The sequence below is a fragment of the Rhea pennata genome, chromosome 8 (genome assembly GCF_028389875.1).
Source record: "Rhea pennata isolate bPtePen1 chromosome 8, bPtePen1.pri, whole genome shotgun sequence".
In the NCBI taxonomy this organism is placed as follows: domain Eukaryota; kingdom Metazoa; phylum Chordata; class Aves; order Rheiformes; family Rheidae; genus Rhea; species Rhea pennata.
In genome coordinates this window covers 10,157,527-10,177,664 of record NC_084670.1, presented here as the reverse complement: position 1 = coordinate 10,177,664, position 20,138 = coordinate 10,157,527, and the positions used below count along the sequence as shown (strand labels likewise).

General features: G+C 37.6%; 1 protein-coding gene across 1 annotated transcript; it reads right to left on the bottom strand.

Annotated features, from left to right (window-relative positions):
* Positions 1–135: 135 nt before the first annotated feature.
* On the bottom strand, positions 136–20,121 carry STIL (STIL centriolar assembly protein). The gene is made up of 16 exons (XM_062581282.1): positions 20,101–20,121; positions 18,249–18,356; positions 16,308–16,423; positions 15,975–16,162; positions 14,723–14,970; positions 13,818–13,901; positions 13,607–13,693; positions 11,831–11,978; positions 10,564–10,673; positions 9,663–9,777; positions 7,766–8,830; positions 6,295–6,460; positions 5,297–5,522; positions 3,184–3,376; positions 2,296–2,543; positions 136–1,515 (listed from the first exon to the last, which is right to left on the bottom strand). The coding sequence occupies exons 2-16, from the start codon at positions 18,338–18,340 to the stop codon at positions 690–692; spliced, it is 3,912 nt and encodes a 1,303-aa protein (XP_062437266.1). The 5' UTR covers positions 18,341–18,356; positions 20,101–20,121; the 3' UTR covers positions 136–689.
* Between the last annotated feature and the right edge of the window lie 17 nt (positions 20,122–20,138).

Sequence of the window (20,138 nt, the reverse complement as noted above, 5' to 3'; positions counted from 1 at the left end):
AAAGGCTACATCAAATAACTCAAGTTTAATGGAATCTTTGACCTTTATGATCAACATATACTTTTTAAATAAATAGAAAACATTCATTCAGGAAAACAACTGCAAAAGTTATAAAAGTGCTAATTTTCCAAATTTCCTTACAAGATTTTTATGATATATACAGAATCTGTTACATGTGCCATGTTGTCTGAGAATAAAAATACAAAATAAGGCCATGGTTATATTTCCCTTCCCACCCCACACAACCCCCCCCACACACAGTAATCCGATCTGCACGTAGACTTCTAGAATTTAGTGCTTTAACTGTTACCTCCTGCTCTGCCACACAGCATCTGCGTCTCACAGTTGGCATAAACAAGTAAAAGTCAGCATTTAATAAAAGTCAATGGAAGAACATTTAAGTATCATTATTAAAAGTACGTTAGAGTGTATCTGCTCAAGTTACTCCAAGCTGATTCACCTTTCAGATACTTAAAGTTAAAAAAAAGTGCACACATACTTCAGTGCTGGTCAGCATCAACTAAAGCATTTAGCAGTAGCTGTCTCAGAACTAGACTGAAAAGCTCAGTTTTGCAAGTTTTATTTGTTGCTACAACTGACCTCAAAAATAGCTTAATCCTTGGTTTCTTGCAGTCTAAGTAGGAATCACTCTTACATTTGAAACAGTGGTTACAAGTCCTAGGGGATGGTCAGAACAACTTTGGCAACTGCCTGAGTTGTTTTACATCAAGAATGGTGCCAACAGAATTTATGCTGTCTGAATGGTTTAATGTTTCAAGAGCTGGTGCATGTAGTTTTCCAGGGAAGACCTGAGTATCTCCTACATCTTTCCTGCCAGGTTGTTCAGTGAATTCAACCTTCCCAGGCAGCAATTTGTTTTTCAGTTTTAAGTCCTTTAAAATCTGAATTGAGTTTTCATTTGATTTATCTGCTCTAGGAGGAAAAACTTCATTTGAAATATTTCTAAACATAGGGCTGTTGAATTCTGGTGGAGAAGCATTATTAGTGGACTCTCTGCTGTGACCTTTTAGATGAATAGGAAGTCTTTCATCAGTTCTTTTGGAAAGTTCAGTCCAGCAGTTGTCACCTTCCAACACAGAGGTAAAGTTTTTGTCCAATGTGTTTTCACTCTTGACAGTGCCAGTATTGCTGCCTTGAACCAGAAGTTCTTCATCCTCACTATTGTCATTGCCCTGTATCAGTCCATATCTCTTCATGTATTTCTTTGTTGCAAAAGACATGTTGTTTGGTGAAATTAAGCTAAGACCAACCATGCTCTTGTCCATATTTGTATGCAAGACATCTTGGAAAGAAAAATCCGCAGGAGGATTTTGGCCGGAGTGACTGAGAGAAAGTCGAGATAGTTGATTTTCACTGAGATACTTGAGTGCAATAGCATTTGCTTCCATGCTTAGATCAGCTACGTTAGGAGTTAAGCCACACATGCTGACATTGGCAAATGACATATAATTTAGTCCAGGAATCACTGCTTCAGGATTTATGCACGCTAAGATGCTGAAATAAAGCATCAAAAATTAGTTTAGCATTATAGTGAAAGTATTATCCATTTCACTGTTCTAGAGAACTAATGATATTCTCTTCTGACTCAATACTGACCACAACCCTAGTATCAAGAACAACCTGTCTCTGGCAGGTTTTAGTCTCTTTTTAAAGCAGGTTCATCTTGTTGGTCTATTCTTTTCAGTGAATGTTAACACTAGATGTCTTTGACCTTAAGACTCTTTTATATACCACCCAATTCAACATTCATATCTAGATAAAAGACACAAGCCTAGTAACTGAGTCCAAGAACATCCTCTTTCTCCAGTGCATGCTAATTCCAGAATTTTTACAGGTAACTTTGGAAAAAATACCTGTTTCCAGAAGCCTGAAAAAAAGTTCTGGTTTTTGAAGACAACCTTCAAATAAGAAAAATATTCATTTTCACTCATTTGCTACACTCATTTTTTTGTATACATTAGGTATCTAGTTTAAAGGCTGAAAGGACAAGCTGTGGTATTTAGATGCCATTTGGTACACTCTATACAACAGTTAGTGAAGCCAAACTCCTGGCATTCCTAGAGCTACTTGTTGTATTTAAATGAATCGAGCTTGCCAGTAGAACTCTTAAACCTATCTGAAAGACGTAACATGAGCTAGCATTTTAAATTTGTGCAGGAAACACAGACTAAGTTACTAAACATATATCCCCCTTGGCAGTGAATACAGTCTCTTGAAAACCAATCTTGATTTTTGGTTGGATCTAGAAATTACTACTCAAAAGCAATATTCTACCTGGCATTCTCCACTTTGTGTATATTTTTCTTCATTTCACTGGGCGAGTCAATTGCCACTCCGAGATTCTGCAATTGCTTGAGTGTAGCACTAATCACACTGTCTTTATCCACCACATCTGCATCAGACTTTGAGTCTCTTTCTTTTGCATCAATACTCTGTTGCCTAGGACCACCATCATTAACAAACCCTGCTTTCACAGGCAAATGATCTTGTTCAGAGGACTTCAAGAGGTGGTTTACTTGGCCCTAGAGGAAAGCAGAGCAGGGAAGAGACCACAAACAAAAATATCATGGCATAGGAGTTAATGTTAATTCAGATTATAATGTTATTCTTAATCTACAATACAGCTAAATAGGTTAATGGTGAATTTTGACAGACAAGCCAAATTTGGATTCAGTTTGGATACACTTATATAAACTCAAGCAGTGTAGTGAAATACTGAAATACCTCACATTTCAAGCTTTCTGTAAGTGTCCACTCTCAATTTAAGAACATGACAAACTGCTATTCTTCAAGATAAAAACATCTGACCTTTAAGTACCTTTGGGGTAAAATATTGGGGTATTACCATTTTAAAGGGCATTAGTTGGGCAAAGTTATCAGATGTGCTTAGTATTATCTCTAGACTACAGAATTATTTGCTAGGCAGTTAGAATCATAGTTGACAAAACTTCATGTATGCACATGGGAGTAAAGCACACAATCATTTAAGCCTTAAAAAGAGCCCCAAAAAACTTAGCTCAAAGTATTTTTCTGCAGATCATAACATACACATTTGAAAACTACATGCAATTTTCAGTCATGACAATGCCAATACTACATAACTTCAGAATTGCTGTTCTTACTATTGCATTCAGCTCACAATATCAAAAGTAAACAAATTACTAGTAAGTCCTGGTAAAGCTTCTGGTCCTCTGACGGATGCTGGGGCAGAAAGGAGACAGGCGGCTCTGGGTTTTGCTCACTAATTACCACCATGTGGTTGCTCACTCCCTCTGTTGGCTCTTTCTGTAAAGACATGCTAATACTTTCTTCTAACAATGAATTCTGGACAAGTGCTTGGGAAACATCCATATTTCTGAAAGAGAACATTAAGATAGCCAAGATATTTACTTGAAATAGAAAGCAAGAGGTATCACTGTGGGTACTTTATCTTTTCATGCGGACCACAAGTGTGGGGGGGGGGGGGAGGAGGAAGTCTTGGGCGGGGGGGGGGGGGGGGGGAGGAATTTTTTGTCTTCTGCTTGAGACTTTGAAAGTGATTGCAGAAAGGAGCCAAAGTGATCTGAGGATTGGAGAAATATACACTGTAGTGTGAAACTATAAAAGCCTGATCAGTTTTTCAAAATATGGTTTGAAAACAGTGTTGGCTTCTCTGCAGTCCAAACTGAATGAAGCTCTATGAGTTAATATTGTAAGACTAACCAACCCCAAACGTTCAAAAGTTATTTCATTTGCTTTAAAGTTTTCAGTATTTTTACTGACATTTAAAAGCCCTTAGGGGCAATGTATTTCCCATATGTTCTGCACCATGATTTATATTAATTAGTTATTCATCTTTGTAAAAATGACGTTATCACTGTGATATTTAAAGACACTGGCCAACTTCTCAAAGGCACCAAATATGCACATACACGATGGACATCAAGAACAAAGTCCAAGTTGAAATATTTCTTTAACAGATGTGAAAGAGGAATTAAAACCTACCTGGAGCTCTAAATGTTCACACAAAAAGGTAAATATTCCTGAGTGAGTTATATCAAGGTGCTCTGCAATCCTTTTAGCTAGTTGGTATATCTATATTGTATGGTATATTAACTTGTGAAACCAGACAGGTCAAAAATATTAATATACCAAAGAGATCCTAGGGTGACCCTCCTTCCTTTTCCTGTCCTTCCTCAAAAGCCAAGTGTAAGATAATGGTATTTCAGAACCTAACTGATCACTTGCCAGTGTTCAAAGTGATAGGACTTAAATGGTATGGTGTACTAGACAAGATACTTTTACTGCTACCTTAGCAATTACTCATTATTCCCCCAAAACACTCTCCCCCTTAAATCTGAGTGGTACTCTACATTCTTTCTATAAGATATTCAAAGATTTTACACATGCATAAATCCAAGTTGAAAAAAACTTAAGATGGCATCTCTCTAAAATGAGATGTTCAAAAGACTGATTTGAATCCATAACACTTACGGTAGCAGTATACATTTGCAGATAATATTGTAATCAAGGACTATGAATATTTAAGTGATAGCTTAATCATTAGCATTTTTCCCCAAGATGATTATTTTAGAAACTTAAATTAACTGGAAGGGTATTCTCCCCACTTGGGCTTTTTATAATCATAGAGAATTGGATTGTTAAGCTCCAAATTATTGAACTTTTCCTTTTGTAAAAATAACATCAATATACAGAATTTAAAGTATTTTTAAAATCACTTTTCAAGTTAGATTGAGATTGGTTGTTGCAACATGAAGAATCTGCACTTAAAAATATGGAAGATGATATCAACTAAGTTGGCATCTGCATTCAATATACAAAGTGATTAGGTATGAAATGTACAGAAATTCCAGAGACAGATATATAATCCTAAATCCTTATCTAAATCCCTCATAATTGAAAGGGTTCTGAACACCGACAGAAAAGTCACTGTAGGAAAACAACTGACTGCAGTTATGTCTCCTTTCTCCTCAAGATTTAAGGTAAGAAAAGGAATGCTGTCAGCATGGCACATGCTTTTCCAAGGTAAAGGTTTTTGCCACCAACTACTGCTGATCAGCAGGCTAGCTAAATGTGCATGACTGATGAAAACTCTGAAGGCAATTGTGTCCTGGAGAACTGTACAACTTGAAGCATGATAGAAAAAAAAAATCAAGGGAAAGAGCACAACTTAAGTCAGGTGACCATTCATAATTCCTTTAAAAAAATATGAAAAGGTAATTAAGAAAGGCAGTTAAGCTTATTATATGAACACAAGATATTTCTGGTTACTTACTGGAGTGTATTCTGATGAGTCCCTTCTTCAACAAGATGAACACTGTCTACAAAACTGGGCATGTCTACAACCTTTAAAGAAGAAGCAATACTTGTATTACTTGCATCTTGCGCAGCATTAATTGAAATGCTTATTTCTTCCTTAGAAATTTCTGCATCTTCTTTTTTCCCTTGTGGTATGGACTCTTCTTGTTTTTCAGAGGATGTATTCCAAAACAAGCTAGCACCTACAAGACAGTAATTAGCGATTGACCATTAAGAAAAGAGATGCTTTGGCGTCCTCAAACTAGAGGAATCATTTTCTCACATTCAATCTATTTTCCACTATTTAAAGTGATTTAAGGTTGAGAACAACCAAGAGTTGCCAAAACATTCAAGCCATAGTTTCTTCCAAAGCATGCATTTAGAAAATAACTGAAGAATTTTATACTTGCATTTGACCTCAATTCACTTTGAAGAGAAAATTCCCACTAGACTAACCATATTTTCCAAAGGGTTAATAGAAACCAATATATTAACATGTAGCCAGTTGCAGCTGCATAACCTTCAAATTAAGGAGAATTCAGTCTGCCTCCCTCTTCCAAATAAATACATCATGATTTTCATTATAATGAACACTATAACACATTTAATAGAATATCAGATAGGATGGAAACTACCACTTTTGAAAATATTGTATTAATTATAAGAATAATGTGGGATTTTCCCTTCAAATAAGTCATAATTCAAAATACAAAACCTGGCTGAAGCTATTAGAAAAAAAACCCTCTTCCAGCAAACAGCAGCCCCTGCCATTATAACCCAAAAGTCAAAAGTAGCTCCAGCCTAAGCTTCCAAACTCTAGCTAAAAAGAGACATTCCTGTTGTTTTTGATACCTAGATACATGTTTGTGTGTGTTAGGCATTTCTGCAAAACATTTCTTCTTCTGTGTGCAACACCCTCCCCCTCCACCAACATCCAGAAAGCGATGCAAGTTTATTCTTAAAGAACAGTATTACCTGTGCTCACAGCAATGCTCACACTTTTTCTCATGTGCAAACCTGGTGAGGACTGTGTTTCCATAGTAACAAATTCCACTTGCTTCTCAGGCTGTAGAGCATTGCTAGCTGTAACTGCTTCAGAGGAACAAGCTTGATGAGCCTGAGCTTTCAGTAAGCGTTGGATCTGTAACGGTCAGAATGGTGTAATTTGTACACTAAAATACAGTAAAGTATAATAGGCAACATTGAATTATTAAATTTGCCTCCTCTAAGATCTAGATTCAAATCTAAACTGCACTGCCACAGGAGTCATAACATTCCAGGTCTCAGTATTACATGCAGCATGAATCAAAATATCAATTTTGATGTTGGCAAAGCTAGCAAATAAAAGGTTTTCTGCATACTGGTGGAATTACACAAAGACAACTCTACTTATGCTACACTTGCTGAAAGTATTTTTTTTGTCCCTTTCATTCACATACAAGACCTATTACAAAACGCTTGGCTCTTAAGTATGTCAACTGTCCTTATTCCATGCTAGATCAACTTGGTTTCAATTAAAAATTAGGCATTAAAAACAATAGAATTATGGATGCCTGGGCAATCTTAACCCTACTCTGTCTGCAGCTACCCTATTCGGTAACTCACAAAATTTCTTGGTGGTACTGTAAAGATTCTCAATGCATTTATACAATAAAGAGGGTTTTCCCCCACTCACAACCCATGTTTTGAGAGCTTGATTTTACATACAGGAAATCTATTTAAAGCATATTTCAGTTGCAATCTTCTAGTTTAAAGCAGGAAAAACATGCACTGTACGCAATTGCACCAACTTTCCTAGCCATCATCAGCAACAAGATTTAAATTCTGGACCTTCAGCCCCAAATCACACCCTGTGAAATACAGGGCTAACAGTTTAAAAGGTACTATTTTCAACAAACCACCTGGTATTGAAATAGAACAGACCAGGACAACCAAAACCCAGTATTCTAGCCCAGCATTAAATACCTGACAAAAATTGCCAGTCTGCTGCAGACAGACTATTAAAGTTTCTTAGAAAATATCCTTAAAAGCCCAGGAAGCTGCAGGCTTGAAGGTGAGCAAAGTAGCATGCTAGTACACACTGTGCTTTACTCATATACTTGCAATAATTCCAAAATTTATGGCCCAAGTGATAAAGATGTTTTAGACAGAAACAGCAACTTGGACTACAGAATAGTCTGCTAAAATGGAAATAATCATGTTATAGAATTATAGCAAAAAATGCAAAAATCTAATTTCAAAAAGTCAAATCATTTTCATTTGTTTTAAGAGACAATCATCAGAATTAACAAGGATCCCTCAAACTGGTCTTGGTCTAGCAGGCTTTTGTCCCTAGGAGAATAGCCACCAGTTAGTTTTCTTAATTCCTCTATGAAGGGAGAGAGGGGAAGGATTTCAAAGCATATTTAATCTCCGGGCAGAGGAGAAAGCAGCCATTTCAACAAACCTGAGCTTGAAGCAATTTTAGTTGTCTATCTTGTTCTGTAAGAACCCGGTAAGCATCTGGAGATAATCCCATCATTCCATTATCTGATCCTGTTTTAGAAGCAGGCATGTGTACGCATGGTGAATGTGCTGCACAAAACTGCAGACTACAGGGGCTTGCACTTGAAGGAAGTCTTACTCCAGGCGATAAGCTATTATCAAGAGAACAGTTCCCTATTTTCCCATGATATCCCAAGCTTATAGGGCTACTAGTGGTATATCCTGTATTGCAGCAAATATTTGGACAAATGATATTTTGATGGAACGCTGAACATTGATTCTCTTGAGCCACCTCTGGCTGCATTTCTGCTCTTTGTTTGGGGCTCATTTTTCCCATTCCTTGACATGAATTTATTGGATTACATTGGACAGGAGCAAGAAACTGACAATTGTATGCACTGGCTGGACAGCAAGATGGCACCTGAATAGGCACCTGCAGTTCTGATGGTCTTCTGCAGTTCTGTGGTGAAAAAGCAGAGCCGTGGAGGAACGGTTGTGTAACAGAAGGAAGCTGTTTGGAACTGGATACTGAGGTTCTTCTAACAGGAGACTCTTCCTGCTGTGTGACTCCATTAGGATTTAACACAAGTCTTTCCGATAGCCTCTTGGGATGATGCACAGATGTATCTGGAGAAGGCCCACTACAGGGGGTTGAAGGAGAAGAGGAAGAAGATCCAGAAATTTTTCTTGTTTGAGGACCAACTTTCCTACAGTGAGACTGTTGCTGCAGTGGAGATTGCTTTGCTCTGGGAGCCTTTGAGGTTGGAACTTTCTGGCTTAAATGGTTTGGTAGTTGCCTCAAAGAGGAATATCCTGTATTAGCAGCAAAATTTTGTTTGTCATCAGAGCACTGAGCAAGGTAATACGTAGATTTCAAAGGCCATTTCTTTTTTATAGACTGATGTAGCATTGAGGGTAGACTTTCAGCATTTGAAATGCCCACAGTTTTAGGCAACTCTCCTGATTCTATGAAGCTCCCATCCAAAACAAGAGAGAGTTCAGGAACTGAAGGAAAGATCCTAGTAACCTAGAGGGATGACGACAGAAGCAAGTTTTAAACCACTTGAATTCTGCCTTTCTGCTCTTTATATGCAGAATTTCCTAATGTCTGTCAAATAAAATGTTTTCATAAAAAAGTCAACATAAGTGCCCATAACTCATAACACATGGAATAACTTTCTAAAAACTGGAGAAACCAGAAGCATAAAAAGATAGCAGTAAGACCTCTAGTATCATCCTCAGAAGGCCAGATGACTTGCATATGGAATAACAGCCATGCCTGTCCAATTAATGCCCTTCTCTGCCTGGAGGGTATTTCAGAGTATGGATTTTTCCCCTTCAGAAAGGGAACTACATGTTCTGTGTTACTACTGCTTACCCAGACAGATAGCAGCACCCTCTCGGTCTCCAGTCACTGTAGGTCTAGGTGGATATGACAATTGTGGTTTATCAAATATGCTTTATGTTAGGCGCACTCAAGTAAAACAGAGGCTATATTAGAGGATGTCTTTTCTACCCAGAAACATGCAAGGGGGTTTGCTGCCTCTTTCTTTGCCAAAAACACTGCAGCTTTTCTTTGCAATTGGCAGCAAGACTCACGCAATAAAACCTATCTTTGTTCTCAAATGCTAGCACATGTATGAATTAAGATGTCTATATTGCTGGCTCAAAGGCAGGTTGACTAAGCAGGGGTTAGGATTTTTGGGTCTATGTCTTCAGTTCTGTTTTCTGCTTCCTAACACTAACCTTTTACTTCTCAAATTTCATATTGTCCTACCTCCTTACACCTAGATAGTAAAACTTTTTTCAATCACATCTTACAATCTGAGAAGTCTAGAAAAATTATTTACTTAAGTTACCTGTTGACTCACTGGATGAGGACTTGGAATTGGTCTGGGGGATAAATCCTCATCTTCTACACCAGAGTCATGATCACTGGCTGACAACTTACTGGGTGAAGAGCCTTGGGGAGGACTAAAAAACAATATAAGTCAAATCAAAAACCTTTGCATGTCAGATTTGACAGCTGTAATGAGCCTTCACATTTTTTAACCACAAAGCCTACAGTGCAGTAACAGCATCATTTTTTTTGAAGAAGCTGTTGTTATACATCTCTTTCAGTTAGCCAGGGAGTGTCATATGGCAAACAGCTCTAAAGTCAAATAGTGAAAATTAAAATGCTGTTTTTAGGCAAAAAGATAGTAACCCCACCATTCAAATGTTAGTCTCACACTGAAGCACTGATTTATGTTACAAAGATGGAAAGTGCTAAGTTCAAGATTGTGATACTTAAAGGAGAATAAAGGCCATCTTTTAGCCATACACACAAATTTAGTGGATAAGGTAGTTTTCAAAATAACCTTTAACTTCCAACCCACACAGGTCACAGTTCAAAAAAAAATCAGAAGGAAAAGTTTTTTTAACCAACTTATGCAGATTGCAATTAAAGATTTGCTTCAAAGAAAGGTTCTCACAGAAAGCTTCACAGAGCAAACTTAAGCTCCATCAGTAAAGTCTTTTTAGAAACATGCACTGCAGGAATTGTAACCATCAATAAAAAATAAAACTCCTAGTAGTTTCTCTAGAAATTTAGTCAGCTTGACAATCTTAGTTGAAGAACATCAACTCGAGCAATAAAAAAAAGCCCATTCAAAGATTTTTGTGTCATAGAAGATTACTGCAGTTGTAGCTAACCTGATGCAGTGCACAGCAGAGGCCAAATACTTAATTTTTGGTGTATAAATGATATCAGAAAGATACCTTCTAACAGGAAGTTTCTTGCAGATCCTACTGAAGAACTCAGTTTCTGCATTTTGCTTCTCAGTACTCAACTCAAAGTGGATAGGATTCTTGTCTGAAGGTTCAACATTCTGAAATGAAATTTTGTGTTACGAAGCATGCAGTATTCTGGTTTTGACCACTGAAGTACTACTCACAAAGGAATAGTTTTAAGAAAGCTTATATTTGATTATTTGTTGTCTGTCCTCTGCTTTCAATTCTCAATTCTTTCACCACTACAGGGAGGCAGGCAAGTTCCCTTCCTGTTTCACATTGCTCCCTCTGCTACTCTGTAAAGTTGTTGGCCTAATTATAACCATGAGCAGATGCTTCCTCACTGTAACTGCTTAGTGACCTCTTCCACAAACTTTCACCATTATAGGAAATAGCAACTGTTCTACTTTACTGCTGCAGACACCACAGCTGGGAAAGATTTGGAGACTATAGAAGCTCACCTCCATTACTAAGAACCTTGTGATTCTCAGGAAGTTAAGCTGTACCTAGGTTACCTGGGAGAAGGCAGCCCCAAATAGGATTAGGCGTTTGGGAAGGGAACATGAAGCAGAACAGCACAGGATACTACTCTAGCTGCCTCTGCCAGAACACAGAAGCATGTATTGAACAGACTAACAATTCAAATTCAAGTTCTGTCCAAGCCAGGAAAATATTTAAGCAATAGAGATTCTCTAGAACTTCTCTAATGTTACCTGAACTTCTCACTTTCTGTATCAATGAAATGCTTTCAAAGAGTTACTTTGTGCAAAAATAAAACTGCTCTTGCTTTGTTACAGTAGCACAAGAGCTCTGTAGATGAGTAACCACCCAAATCTCTTTTGCCTTCAATTTCCAGGGAAGCACGACTACCTAGCTTTGCTCTCCAGAAAAAAATAGCCAGTAAGCATACAGTATAGCAGATTCACAAGTACTATAAGAAATCATAATTTCTGCTGAGAGAACAAGGTCACTAACAAGGAGTACTATCAAAGTTGAACACAACACTGCATTTTAAAAGACAAATTCTTAATGCTATTAAAAATAAGCAGTTGTGGACTTTGGATGTCATCCTTCAATTTTAGACAAACCTTGAATTTACAGTAATTGTTGCAAAAACCCTAGCTTTGCAGAGCTACATCATTTTCAAACATTGTAGGTTTTTCTGGGTCATACTAATGTGACTTCTTCTGTAAGTACTTGAAATTTGAATTTTAATGCAAGCTACCACAATGTATTAGGAAACCAAGCCACTTACTTTGAAGAGGTGTACTGTTTCAGCACAAGTTAAGAGCTGAAACCCTAGTTCAGTCTGTCCACTGCATGGAATGCACTCATAAAACTCTGGTTCCTTGTGCGTCAATGAATAAAGCACAACAAGAAAACTTCCAGATTCTGAAAAAACCCTAAAATTAAAGAAAAATATATATATTTTTTAAAATTTTATTAAACTGGAAGGTGGTCCTCAGTTTCTCAAAATATCAGGTACAACTATCACGTAGTTTAACAAACCAGTGAGTCATTATTTGCATTTTGAGCTGTACTGAGCTACAGAAGTAGTTGACTATGACCATGCCACGCATAAGAATTAAAGCAAAGTAGAAAAATAGTACGAATGATTTTCCTATATCCTTTAGGATCACTTAGTACTTCAAATGAATTCCTAGAAGACTTCAATCATAGTATAGACAAAAGCATCTGTTTTTCTAAGAGATTGTGTAAAATGATATCAGGATTATTTGACAATTCAATGGAAGTCATATCTTTAAGACATTCAGTGTTTCAGTTATCCTTAAGTATTCAATGTTCTTCAATTATAAAAGAAAACAAAAAGAAAAATTTAAGAAAATTATACTGAAGTGCTTTCTATAGCTACAAAATAGTGAGTAAAGGCACTCAATATTTAAAACAAAAAAGATCAAGAACAATTAAAACAGCAATGTGGATTTTCAGAAAAAGGTACTACTTTCAGAGAAATTATTTTTGCAGCACTTGTGCTTGTTTGTTAAAAATTGTATCTGTGATAGAGAAAGCAGTAAGAAGATTCTTCAAAAGCACATTCACATACAACTTCAATTATATCTTGAGAATTAAAAAATTATGACACAGATTAAAGTCTGCACAGAGGTTAATTCTGTTTGCATGGTTCATCAAATCAGCCTAATCCACTTCCAAGATGGCATCAGTGAAAGTTAATGAGTGAAACATCTAACTTGCCTATCTCAATCATATAATCTAATTGGGCCCTTATCTGCATTTTAGGGTAGTTAAATTCTTCAGGAAAATAATCTGTTCAGTAATTACAAACATACATTTAAATGTAGCTAACATTTTTATTTCATAATTTAAAAGAAAGCATGGTAGTCCAGAAGAAATCAAAATATCACCTTATATGAAACTTATTTACCTGAAGAACAGTTTTAAAACAGTTTAACACTAACTCCCTTACAAATTCCATACAAACAGAACTTCAAACATTACAAATGAAAAAACATAGAAATGAAGAACTATTTACTAGTATAAAAAATGTAAAATTGCTAACTACATAAACATAGTATTTAGCAAGTATTAACAAGACAACATTAGCTGCAAATCAATATACTTCATTGGTTAGATATCAACCAGGGAGAAAACCTCGGTCAAAGAAAGCACTGATGAGAAAAGTTCACACCCCAAACCAATGTCTGCTGCCCCATCCTTTCCCTCTCCCCCCATATAAACTGAAGTTTCCCAATTGCTGATTCTTATCATTAAAGTCACAGCATTTTAGTTTAAATACTAATACTTACTCTCTTCAGTCTTCGGAACATTAACAGCTTTCCAATACTTTGTAGTTTTAGTTTTCAGAAAATTAGTGTGGGGGAGACAGAATTATCTTTTTAACTGCTCTTTCTATTTCCTATATACCATAGCAGTCACAGAATTCCCCCAAATATCCTTGAACAGAGCCAGTGTTGCATCAGGCATGTGCATGAGTTTGTGGGGGATACATTTAAGTTGTCAGTAGTTTGTTTTGCAGATGAAAGTCACTTGCCTTTCCTGAATTGACGAGCTGAATAAATACCGCAAACAAAAGGCCCAGACTTGAGGACTGTAGATATGGGTAATTCCACTCAACCAACTAAAAGTAAGAAGAAATATCCAATTAGAGAGAGTTATATTACCAAGCTTCCACTAAGTACTCATTCAAATATATCTCAAATCAATAGGTGCATTAGGCTAAAACTGTACTAACAGCCACTTACACTCCAACTAACGGTAGAGCATAAGCCTTGGGATCAGATTCAAGCAGCAAAAGCAGCTTTCGTGTCTGGTCCATAGTAAGGTAGCTGAAACAAAGCAGAAATGGTGGTTTTTTTTTTTTGTTTTTTTTTTTTGTTGTTTTTTGTATTTTAGTATTTTGGAACTCTAACAGCTTTTTAGAAAACAACTACAAGACAAATGCATTTTTAGAAAACACTGCAAGAAAAATGTTTGTAAAAAATTAGATTCAGCTCATTCGTCCATACTTACAGGAACTCTTCAGCTTTTCATCAATTCCCTACACATCAAAGCATTATTATATACATTTACTTAATATTCTGGTAGTCTCAATGAATCCAGAAGTGATGTCATGTTAAATCTGAAGAGCAGCTTTCAGAGATGGATTCAAAAGATCCCTCTCCAAATAAAGTGGTAGTCAAAGTGCTTAGAATTATCTATACTTCAGTTCATCCTATTGGTAATCAGTCCGAATAAGGATTCTCCAACACCACCTTATAAGCATGATTAACACATTTTTTTTATTATTATTACCATTCACCTGGTTTGATTTTAGAGACAGCACTGACCTTGTCCAAAAATTTGGATGCTTTTTATAGTTATTTTGTTAGCTAGCAGGGTCTCATTCCACCCTCACATCTGTCCCACGTAGGAAGGTCCTTTACTGAAGTCAAAAGCAAGAATTCGTGCTGAATAGTTCAAAATTTTTACTCTATCCCATTTCCTGCTTCTGTATTAAAATTTTCTAGATATTAGAAATTATGCTCCTTTAATTTCAGTTAGTTTATTAAAAAACAAAGTACTGGTTGAGATTCCTACCTTTCTGGTTTTAAGACAGGCAACCAACTGACACAAAACTTTGATAGTTTTAGCATTAACCTTTACTTACCCACATTTATAAGTCCCTTGAACTTGTGCAATATTCATAGGACTATTCAAGTTTCTTGCTAGGGCTGTAGGAATAATTGGGACAGACTTCATAGGAGTATATTCTAAGATATTTGATGCAGTAATAGAAGCCCAGTGAAAATCAAAATTTAGATTATCCAGGTTTTCTGTGAAAACAATGTGAGCTCTAATGGTCAGCAGTTTAGAAAGATCCAGTGAGTCTTTACTGCACAGACTGTGCTGCAGACCCTAGAAGTTGAGGGGAAAAAAAAAAGTTAAATAAACTTGATGCCATATCACTACCACAGCACAATTTGTATTACAATGGAAACTTAAATCATCTATCATAGCTAGTATTGCAATAGGCACTGTATTAAAAAATAAAAATAAAAATAAATCCAGGTCTCAAAAGCTGATAGCTATGCTGGATAGAATAAGTAATAATGTAAAATACATCCAAAATTATTAAACCTTGCATATCTTAGCACTACTTTATAATACATTTGAAAGCATGAGGTTACTTAAATTAAATAAAAACTAAAAATAATAGGCAACTAGAAGGTTCAAGGTGACGTATCAAAACTTATTTGCATTCAATAAATTTGTATTTTAAATGTGGGCGTACCATCATGAGAAAGCTTAGAGAAAAATTAAGACTCAGTTTGTATTATAAAAATACACACAACAACATTTACAGGTAAATGTTTACCAGAGTAGAAGGTATTTACTGGACTACGTTTACAGTAGAGTATAGAAGAGACAGATATACATTTCAGCTATAGCTAGTAGCCAACATGGATAAACATTTTCTTGCAAGTCACTTGCCTAGCAATACTTTTTACCAGCTGTTGCATAAACACTGCAACTTCATCATGATGCATATAAAAGAAAAAGATGCTTTTTCTTCTTTAAGTTTGTTGCTATCACAGTTGTGTTGCTCATTTTGGTGGTTAGAGTAGCTGGAAAACTATAGTCAGAGAGCAAGCTCTTAGTTTGAGATTCAAGTGCATTATCTTTAAATATGTGGAAGTTAGTGATTTTAATAGTTTCAAATAAGATCTTTAATGACAACTAAGCAGCTCATTTCACTCAACTGGGTAAAGTCTTCCTTCAGCCACTACTTCAAATCTATTACCTGAATTTGTTTTAAATTGATGTGCAGGGAAAAAAAAGAAAAAAAAATCAAAACCAGTGCACTGTGCAATCTCTTATCTGTAAGATAGTTTAAGAGAGCCAGAAGCTGCCAGGTTTACCTTAAAAGTCAAACTGATATCTTCAGCTCTATGCACTGTAATGCCATCTGAAGAAGGTCCCCAAGAATTAACTGTACATGGAATCAAAAAGTCTCCAGGAAGGGAAGCAGTTGGAATTTTGCCAGATCCACTAGCAACTTCTCGACCAGGATCAAAACGGTCTATTGTTACTGTTACGCCTTCCCCATCTGGAGAGGAAAAAAAAAAAATCATACCTAAATTCCTGCCTGATCAAACGTAAAACATTATCTAAAGACCAGTAAATCAGTCTACTTGATAAAGCCTTGTTAAGCACCCAATATTGTCTGTTTGCCTGATTTTTTGAAAAGTTACCATCATCCACTGTGAGGGTCCCCAGCAAAAAACAGGAAAACAATTGCTTTTCATTCTGCTTAGCATGACGATAGGCAAGACGCAGGGTCTTCTCCATTACCAATATTTTTGGGTTTCTAACAAAAAAACAATGAGCAAGTTTAACATCAAAATTATTTACATGCCTTTTTTTATATACATATATACACATATACAAAGAAACGTTTTATATATTGTAAGAAATTCCAGGCCTTTTATTGTCTTATTAAAATAAAATATACAGTAACAGTCCAAAGTGCTTAACAGCAGAAAGGGAAAAATTAACAACATTGTATAAAACTTGAATGGAATTTTATCTGGTGTTCTGTATATGTCTTTTATCATTCATGTTTTAAAAAAATGTATTTTAACTGGAGTGGCTACACAGAATGCACTGCAAGACCATTCCAACAAGATAATTTCAGGTTGACTGGCTGAGCAAACAAAGGGGAATAATTCTTTCTATACAGAATAAATAAGGAGGAGAGAAAAGAGCTTTTCAACTAAAAACATTTTTACATGAACAAATAAAGATTAACAACAACTATGAATTATTTCAATAGAAGGAGGAAGACGTCAGCAACACTAAGACCAAAACACACAGCATTTAAATAGTCTCTTAAAATAAAGCAACAGAATGGTCAAAAAGCTTGAATAATTTTGCAATGGAGTTCTTTCATTTTAGTATAGAATTTAGTATAGATATTTAAAAGAGCAAAGACTGGGCACATGAACATACATGAACTACACCTGCAGAAAAATAGGTAATTACCAATATTTTTACATCTGTTAAAAAAAAAAAAGTAACTAAGTTTGGAAGCTAGTGCAGTTAATATTGATTTTATTTTAGCTTTATGTAGCTTATAGATTTTGATTTTTAGAGAGGTCAAAGTTGAAACAGTGAGGCTACTGGCCTACATGAATGCTGCAATGATGATTTAAATCCTATCTGATCAAGATTAACCAAGTGAAGTATCTTCATAAAATAAAAATTAGTAATTACTATATTCAAACTACTAGAGAGGATTACCAGTAAACATGCCTTAAGAAAGAGAAAGCCTCTAATCACCAAGGGCTGAAAATTAGACAACTGATCAGCAACAATGCCCTTAAACTTTGCATGCTGTGCCTCACTATTAAAACTTGGTGAGCAAGGTGAGGAATTCAGCACCAAGGGCTTAATTTACATTCAAAGAACATTATGTGGCAAGGACATGCAGAGGCCCTCTGACTTCTATGTAAAATCTACCCACCTCTCAGTCAGTACTTTCCATTGCTACAGAAATTAAATGTTCTGTGTTCTTCCCCTACTCACAATAATATTCTTAGATGTGTTTTAATATCTAGAATAAGATTTTTAAAACAACATCTACATATATATTATCCCTAAGTAATAAGGACCAGTTTTTAAATCTGTATTTGTTTTGTAAGTGAGGTTAGGTATTCCTCACCCTATAAATTCACAACTGCTTCAGATTTGCATCTAGACTCATTCCAGATAAAATTATATATTAAAACTAAATTTAACTCAAACATCTGGATTAAATACTGAAAGTTCTGATTTCTTTTACTTGAAGCATGCTATTTTTATTCAATTGTAATACACATTCTTGTTCATAAATACAGAAGGGTAGGCTAAAGAAAACAAGTATGCATTTACTTTTACATCTTTCCATTTTGGAAGGAAACTGAAAGAAATTGCAAGTTACTTTAGCATGAGGCACCTCAAACCCAATTGACTGTGATACACCACCAAAACTGCAGTCCTCAAGTATTTCCAGTGAAAAGCTCTGTATTCTTACAAACATGCTGGCTCTTTCTTTTCCCCTTAGGTCCCATACACCAGATTCAAAAGAGGAAAAGAAAACTATGAATCATAAAATTTAAGGCAAGTCATGGTTAAATCAAGAAAGTTATTTATACCTGTAATAGCTGATATGTGAACCAACGACATCTCCCATAGGGACTGGGTCCCAAAGTGCACACTTTGTCAAAGGAAAACTGAAAGGGACCATCCTTTCTGGAACAAATCTGGGGAGAATACAGCAAAGAAAAAAAAGCAAAATGGATTTAGCTCAATACTTTCATATAGCATTTATCAAAATGGGCAAAGGAATAAGCTGATAATAAAAACAAATAGCCTACATAAGGGTTTTTTTGTTTGTTGTTTTTAAGGCTCAACCAATGAATCGGGAACTTTGCCCTATGAAGTTGTCAAGGATATGAAACACAAAGTGAGTATGGGACATTCATTTTCTACTGGACAGTTCCTTCACACAGTCTTAGAAAATGCATGGCCAAAACACAAGCTTGCAGGATACGGCTCCTGAAATGAAGCTGTTCTAACTACATCTCAGAAAAGATCAACAGAATATTTCAGCAGAAAGCTCCATGGCACAGAAAAGAAGAAAATTCAGAAGGCATAACACTAGGTTAGTTGTCAAATGCCCTAGCAGTTTTACTCAGTATTTAAGGTGAACATTCACTTCATTTAAGTTTTGAAGACTTTTAAAATAACATTATCTTAAAGTCAAATAACATAATACACAAGTTGCGATCACACCTCAAACTAGCCTGAACAAATTATTCTGTAGTCACAAACTGATATACACAGGTAGAATTTAATTTTAAAAGCCACATTAAGTAAAATATTGAACACTTGGCCAATATCCCATTATCCCAACTTCCTTTTTAAGTATTTGAAGCTTCAAAGCTCACCAAGATGTTTTCTTTGTACTTCCCTGAGTCCTCAGGAAAGAAGTTCTCTACATTTACAGCTGCCCTGTAGGAAACTCACAAGCATCTCTTATGCTTCCTACGATAGCCGACAGACTCCCGTTAAAGGGCAAATGCTTTACAAAACAGGTGCCTAACTTAGCCCTGTAACGGGGAGGTTTCTCCGGCTCTGTGTGTTAAGCAGGTTTATAAAGCCGCACCGGTTCCACGAGATTTTTGTGAACGTACATCAGAAACAGCCGGACCCTAACAACCCGCGCTGCACTCGCAGACAGGCACCGAGCCCGGAGCGTGACCCGAAAGGCTCCCAGCGATGCAGTCTCGCAAGGAGCGGCACCGCGGCCCCTTCCCGGGCGGTCTCCGCCGCTGCGAGCCGCGGAGCGCGGGCTCCGTGCGGGGCGCCCGCGGCCCCTCCCCCCTCCCCCGGCGCCGCAGGGGCCTGTCAGCGTGCCCTAAGCGAGGGGCCGAGCGGCCAGCGACACCCGTTCCCGCAAGGCCTGACGACGGCCGCGCTCCCGGAGGAGAGGCACCGGTCACCGCCTCACCTGCCGCCGCCGCCGCTCGGGCGGCCGCTCAGTCCGTCCCGCCCCGCTCCGCTCCGGCACCTTCCTCCGCCGAGGACTGACGCCGCGCCCGGGGCCGCCAACTCTTCCCGGCCAATAGAAAGGCGCAGCGAGCACTGCTCCCGCCTCCCCCACCCTCTCTCGCCCAATAGAAGTGCGGCAGAGACCCACCGGCTCCACCAATCAAACCGCACCCCTGGGAACCAACCGCCAGCGCGCGCGCGCAGGGGATTTAAAAACGCAGCGCAGCGAGCTCACAAACGGTCCGCGGGAGGGCGGGGAGCGCGCAGGCGCAGAGGCCGCGGCGTGGTTGCCATGGCAGCGCGGCGGGCCGCCGCCATCCCAGGCGCCGGCGGCGGGGCGGAGGGAGCCGCCAGCCGCGGCACTGCCGCAGGGCGCAGGCGGGGCGGGAGGCTGCCCGTCAAACCAAGCCCCTGCCGCGGAAGGGTAGCGGCAGAGCAGAGGCTTCACCTCACCGTCTCCTTTGCTCGAGTCTCCGTGGAGAAGCCCGCGG

What these genes read in the sequence shown, in the direction of transcription:
- STIL (XM_062581282.1), bottom strand. Translation starts at nt 18,340, where the DNA reads ATGGTCCCTTTCAGTTTTCCTTTGACAAAGTGTGCACTTTGGGACCCA. An exon ending in GCTCTACCGTTAGTTGGAGT is followed by an intron (nt 13,694 to 13,817) that starts GTAAGTGGCTGT and finishes TCTTACTTTTAG; the next exon opens with TTGGTTGAGTGGAATTACCC. An exon ending in AAGAAACTTCCTGTTAGAAG is followed by an intron (nt 9,778 to 10,563) that starts GTATCTTTCTGA and finishes ATTGTTTTTTAG; the next exon opens with TCCTCCCCAAGGCTCTTCAC.